This window comes from Balaenoptera ricei, chromosome 4 (genome assembly GCF_028023285.1).
Source record: "Balaenoptera ricei isolate mBalRic1 chromosome 4, mBalRic1.hap2, whole genome shotgun sequence".
NCBI classification, from domain to species: domain Eukaryota; kingdom Metazoa; phylum Chordata; class Mammalia; order Artiodactyla; family Balaenopteridae; genus Balaenoptera; species Balaenoptera ricei.
Window position 1 is genome coordinate 86,613,281 of NC_082642.1, and position 6,721 is coordinate 86,620,001.

At 34.1% G+C, this 6,721-nt stretch overlaps 1 protein-coding gene across 4 annotated transcripts in view; it reads left to right on the forward strand.

Moving 5' to 3' along the window:
- OPA1 (OPA1 mitochondrial dynamin like GTPase) overlaps nt 1–2,767 on the forward strand; it is a 94,195-nt gene extending 91,428 nt beyond the window's left edge. For all 4 annotated transcript variants that reach the window (XM_059920784.1, XM_059920786.1, XM_059920785.1 and 1 more), the window contains 2 exons: nt 216–290; nt 2,342–2,767. In XM_059920784.1, coding sequence (XP_059776767.1) covers nt 216–280 — 65 coding nt within the window. In that variant the 3' untranslated portion in view covers nt 281–290; nt 2,342–2,767. The remainder of the gene's footprint in view (nt 1–215; nt 291–2,341) is intronic.
- The last annotated feature ends 3,954 nt before the right edge of the window (nt 2,768–6,721 follow it).

The following is a 6,721-nucleotide window of genomic DNA, read 5'->3' on the forward strand; positions in this document are numbered from 1 at the left end:
ACGCTCCTCCCCTTCCAAAAATTTAGAAGCTCCTGCTATTACATAATCTGTTCGAACTTTATTTGGCTATAAGATGGCGTGTGGTGCTAAGGTAATTTTCCCTCCTTTTCCCAAGTCGTTAAAGTATCCCAAACCATTTATCTTCTATGATTTGTGATGCCTTTGAAAAATAAATTTGTTTTTAACTAATTTATTATCTCTTTTTATCTCCACAGAGAAAGTTAGAGAAATTCAAGAAAAACTTGATGCTTTTATTGAAGCTCTTCATCAGGAGAAATAAATTGTAATAAGTGAGTAAAAAACTTCTTACTGCATTGGTAATGACTAAACACAAAATTTATATTTTAGACTTATTTTAATAGTTTATCATCTATTTAACTATATCCAACTTGTTCCTTAATAATAATCTTAATGTAATTAAATAATTTTAAAAGGAGGCATTTCTGAAACTAGATTCTAAATTTTGTATGTATGATGTTCCTTTGAATAACTTGATTGCCTTGTGGCTAAACTAAAAATATCCTCTAGAACTCTTTGAACAGAAGAAAGGTGAATAAAGCTAAGATATTTAATAGTGTGCAGGTGGCTCATAGAGTTTCTGTATGTGAAGAATTGAGCTGTAGCTCTCATTGTTTTATTTCTCATTGTTCATATTCAATGGATAATTGTGTATATGATCACTTGCAAAGCTTTTTATTTGTCTTGACTAAAAATTTTAACAATTTTTCTTAATCTTATTCTCAATGTTTAAAAACATTTAAATAAACCATTTTTCAATTTAAAGTAACTTAGATAGCTGTAGAATTTAGGACTCTTCTGAATGTATGGGCTCTTGTTTAATTCTGTAGTCTGGCATTTTAAGCAGTTCCCAATAAAATATTGTATATTTGAAGACTTCCCATAGTAGCGGAGTTAACTGTTAATTATTGCTGAAGAATTATAATTAGTAAGTCTTTTATAGAAGAAGTTGAGAAAGGGAAAATGCTATAATTAAGACCTTATCATGAATTTGAAGTATTTAATTACTCACTTTATCTGTGAGCCTTACACTATAGGCAGCCTGCAGCACAGTCAGAAGTGAAAGGAGTAGAAATGTGAAAGATTCATTCTCTCCCTAGGTGCATTCTGTTCAGAAAAGGCCCTTAAATCAGACTACCTACTTTCTTGTAGTGTAGGGGCGATATATTTGAGAAAGCAAGCTAGGAAGGGAAGCACAGCTCAGACCAACATCATTCAGAACAGTATACCAGCAATGAATGAGAGAGGAAGGAGTTAAAAGCTTTAGAATAATGCTTTGTTACTTTGTTTGTTTGTCTCTTTCATAAGTTAAGACTGGTGTATGGATGTATACAAAAATATATCTAGAAACTAAATATCATTCATCTTTAACTCAGACCAAACATAATTCAGTGTTTTTAAGTGTCTTTGTTTGTAAATGTTTTATACAACCTCAGTGTATGAAAATGTTCTTTTAAAACCATAAAGTGTTACGATGTCTTCCTCATCATCATAATTACTATCAGTAGTTAATGTTAGAAACAGTTTGAGAGTCTTCTGGATTTGGAGATGCTCTTCATAAACACCAGTTTACTTGATGTCTTTGTTTACACATATGGTTTTTTGGGGGAAAAATTCACAGAAACCCCATTAAAAATATAAGGTATGTTTCTGTCTTTTCAATGAAATAAGGTAGCCCAAAGCCAACCAGTGTTTTACAGAACAGTCATTGTCACTTCCCTAAGCTGATCAGTGTGACATCTGGAGTTACTGTTGCTGCTGGGAACATGCCTTTTCCTGCCAGAGTGTCTGTCTCAATTGCAGGCCAGGGCAGTCCTATGAGGCCGGCTGTGTACAGGAAAATAGTCCCGACTTTCTTTGTTCCCTACTTGTCTCTACTCTCTATGCCCCGAACTGTTACATGTATCTGTGAATTGGACAGATGATCTATTTTGTATCCTGCAAATCCATTTAAAAGAACAAATCTGGCAAAATTGTAGCCTTGCTTCATTCTGACCGTTTAATAAAAGTTACCAAGCATCTTAAGGAATACTTTTGCAATGACAGTTTTAAGATGCATGGAGTTACTCAGCCTGATCATTTTGAGTAACCTATTCTGATACTTGCTGAAGATGAAGTCCAATATTTGATTCATACATCATGTTTGATAAAATTATTTTATATTGTTCTGGTGGTGGATATTTTAAATTTAATAAAACTAGCAAACTTAGGCAGTTAAGCTTCAACATTTTTATGATCATGCAGTAGTAAAATTTACTTAGAAATTTTACATTTGTCTCCCTAGACCTAAATTTATCAATGAAAATTCTGTTTATTTTTACAGACCTCCTACTCATAATATAATCACCTCTGCACACATCTGAAGAAAGAAAACTCCAGAGCCTTTTGTCCTGCCTTTTTTTTTCTTCTGCTATTCCACCTTTCTAAACATAAAATAAAGTCATGGAATAAAAATAATTTATGCGTGTTAGAGGCACTTTAACCATCAGCTGCCTTTTCAATGGAAACACAGTGGAAATGGCATTAACATTCTATTTTTTTGTATTCAAGTGACAAATTGGGTTAATTTAACTTGGTATGGCCAGTAGGCTCAGTCCTTGAAGATAAGAAACTCGCTCTCCTGCTTGTTGTCTCACTTGTAGTGGCACTAGTTCAACTAACTCATTAGCTGATGTTACTCCATGTCGGTTTCTTTTCCAGAAAAAGAATGCTAGGTGTTTTGAAATAAAACTGATGGCAATTTTCTAAAGGCTATCAATTGTGTATAAATTGATGGTAACCTGCTGAGTTGTTGTCTGTTTCTGTAATGTTCTGTATCCAGAAACTATTTGACCATGATAATTCAGTTTATATTCTTCACATGAAAGAAAGCGAGTTAATAGAAAAACCCCTCAAATAGGTTAATTTGTATTACAATTCCATGTACATTCAGTGAAAGATTTCAACCCTTCATTGACAGCTTAGAAGTTGCCTTAGAAGCTAAGTGAGCAGCAGCTTACCTATTTGATTCAGTTGATGTTTTTGTACTCTCTCTACCCATTTGAAATTCATTCATTTTGGATGTTGTATACTTGAGCTAGGCTTTCTTGTTAACAGTTTTTTTTACCATTTGACAGAGCTGTTGGTTTGTGACACAGGATAGGGAAGATTAAGAATAATCAATTGACTAATTTCATTTAGACTAATTTCAGCTATTGTCAAACATTTCAGCTAGGCCTCAGGAAAAAAGCCTTCTTTCATAAGACTGTATTTTAAATAGAAATTATTTCAACAATTAGAATAATGTTGACCATCCACCTCTTACTGAATGTTTAAAGAAACATATAGTTTAATTCATTACAGTTCAACTACAATAATATCCTCACATCATTTTCATTTTTTTATATAAATTTTTTTTATTGGCTAAAGGACTTTAAAGCAAAGAAATAGGCCATTTTTTATTTTAAATGTCTTTCTCATTTAACTCTGCTCTTTGCTGCCATTTCATTAAGCCTTTATTATTCTAATGAAAATGCCCATTGTGTGACAGTTTTTATTTTACAGTTTACTTAATTTTACAGTTTTTTGGAATTATGTTTTGGTAACAGTTTCCTTGCCACCTCACTTTTTTTTTTTTTTTTTTAATTTAACATCAGTACATTCTTTATTGTGATCTCTATCAAGATCTGACACTTAATATGCAAGGTTAAAGGATACCACAAAGTATTTCCGAAATTGCGAATTCAGGAAATATTTGTTTTAAACTGGTTGGTAAGAAAAGTAGATCCAGTTTTAAGCAGCTAGTAGCAGTATACTTTATTTGTTGGCTGAGTAGTCAAGGACGTTTCTGTATCCTTCAGACCTAGGGATAGTGGGTGAATGGAAAGGGAGTAGAGCTCCCCAGTGTCCTGTACAAAGGTTAGGAGATGACCTTACCGGTTAACTCCCTCTAACCAGTGTTGGCCAGTGGGTAAACACCCTCACGGAAGCAAACATCATGCAATTATTAATTAATATTTTTGCAGTTGTAAAACACGACCACTTTATAACTACAAATCTATTTCTAAAGAAAAAAAGAAATAGGACCATGTCTATCTCTGTGAGCTATGGATAGGGAAGAATGCCCTCAGCTGTATTTCTACAGATTTCGCCCAAGCAAAAAGGCTGATGTTAAGTCATTACTACTATTGCGTCTCTTTGTATAAATTTAAGAAAGGTGTGGGGGAGGGAGGATGGATGTCTCCATTTCTTTGAGATCAGTATTTGTAATTTAAATATATAAATAGATAATAAAAATATTATTAAAAATCCCACATTAGAGTCCAGATATTCCCCGTCCTCCTCAGTAATACAACTTCTTTCATGGATTATACATTTTTTTCCTTTATGGCTATTCTCACACTAAGCATGCTTCCCTCCCCACCCAAAAGCCAGGTATTTATTAAATGCAGATGTTATTAAAAGAAAAAAATAAAATTCAGATTCTCAACAGTAAACCCTGTGTATTGTGTCTGTAGTTCAGAAATTACAAATGATTCAAATATCAACAAATCACTATACAGAAGTATACAAATGTAACAAATAAAAACAAATTCAATATACAGAAGTTAAATTCTAACTAGACCAGGAATCATTTGTTTTTCATGTCAGAATTTGCAAAGAATAGAATGAACAAAGCTCTGTATGGAAGACTGAACAACTGTAAATAGATTATATCTAAAATTTACTCGGTCCGGGTATCAATTTAAAAAATCAAACTGTGTAGGCAAATCATGACAGGAAACGAGCGGTTCTTGCAGCTTCACGGTTGAATTATAGTTCAGCTGAGCTTTAGTTATAGGCGGAGCAATCAGCCTTTCTTAGCGGCTTAATTATATTCTCTTTTCTTTGTATTATACCCCCTTTCCAGGCTTTACTCCAGCAGACTCCTTCCCACAAATTATTTAGCCTCCAGATGCAAATGAATAGTGTAAAAATAAGTAGGGAACATTGCAGAGAGTGGTGTTTCCTGACCTTATAATTTGGGAGTTTTACACATGATGATAAGATTCAGAGTGTAGCTTTAAAAGGTAAATCCCTTAACTAGTTAATAATTTTATTTTTTATTTATTTTAGAGGTATTTATCTGCAAAAAAAAATAATGGTGTTTTAGTTTACCAATAAAGGGGATCAAAGTAATTTTTTTAAAATTTCAGTTCTCTAAGCTGGTATATGCTGTGGTTTCAGGAACTTTAGCAGTATAGAAATGTGCTCATAAATATGCTTACCTTTTGAATAATCATGCTTTGTGTTTAAATATTTAAAACTTAACCTTGTTTTTACTTGCGCACTATGAATGAACTCTGTATTATTTTTAAAAACCTTCACACTATATGTAGATATTACTGAGATTTATATTTTGCCTGTGCTTGATCTAAGGTCATTTGTGTAGATGAGTAATTAAAGATACTGAAATCATGTTATAATTCTCTTATTGGAGAGCAGTTTTTAAGTTGTCTCTATTTTAATGAGGGAGAGAGAGAGAAACCTGTGCACCTAGGGCAATAATTTGACGCCACAGTATAACCAAATGCATGGTCTAACAAGCCTCTTAAATGTAGCTCTTCTTTGAATGCTTGAATTTCACATGCCTCACATTGCACAGTTGTATGTAATTCATGGTCTAACAATGCTCTTTTTCATGTCTTGATACTTGTCAATACATTTTGGTATTTTCTTTGGTAAAATATATTTTTAAAATGTTTTTAATTGCATTTTGCTGCCATGGCCACCATTTTCTGTCTTTTTTTGAAAAATTTATTTATTTTTGGCTGCATTGTGTCTTCATTGCTGCGCACGGGCTTTCTCTAGTTGTGGCGAGCAGGGGCTGCTTTTCATTGTGGTGCGCGGGCTTCTCATAGTGGTGGCTTCTGTTGTTGTGGAGCACAGGCTCTAGGCACAAGGGCTTCAGTAGTTGTGGCTCGTGGGCTCTAGAGCTCAGGCTCAGTAGTTGTGGTGCACGGGCTTCATTGCTCCGCAGCATGTGGGATCTTCCCAGACCAGGGATCGAACCCGTGTCTCCTGCATTGGCAGACAGATTCTTAACCACTGCACCACCAGGGAAGTCCATGGCCACCATTTTCATTAATGATGCTAACATGTTCAGTCATATATGAGGCTTACTAACAAGTCATCATTAAGTCTTAGAGCTGGAAGGAACCTCAAAGATCACTTAATTCCATCTACCACCTGATTATGAACTCCCATTTTTTATTTTATAATTCTTCCCAGAACTTTGCTCATAAATGGTGCTTATTAAAGATTTGGTGATCATTAGATGTGTAAAATAAGGCAGAGCATGGGTGTGTCTTCTCCAGGATTCATGTGGTTGGCTGAAATCAAAACCAGGAAAAGACTCTGTAAAGTCGCGATTGCTTCCATAAGTGGAAGACAGTAGCTGGAGTGTGGTATATTTCTGGTGAATAGGTGTCAAGACAATCTTTGACTTCCTTTAGAAGGTTTATAAGGAAGAACATATTTCAGTCATATGAGCAGTTATTTCACTTGTCAGCGTTAACAGACCAATCCTAGTTTGAGGCCCTGAAACTAGTTGCATTTTAAATTGTTTTCATCCTTTGTGCACTTCAAGTTCAAAATCTTCATAGGTCAAGAAAGTTTGAAGAATTTACTTCCTGAAGATTTAATAGGATAATTTATGTGTTTTCTTCTAATACTTTCAGCTGAA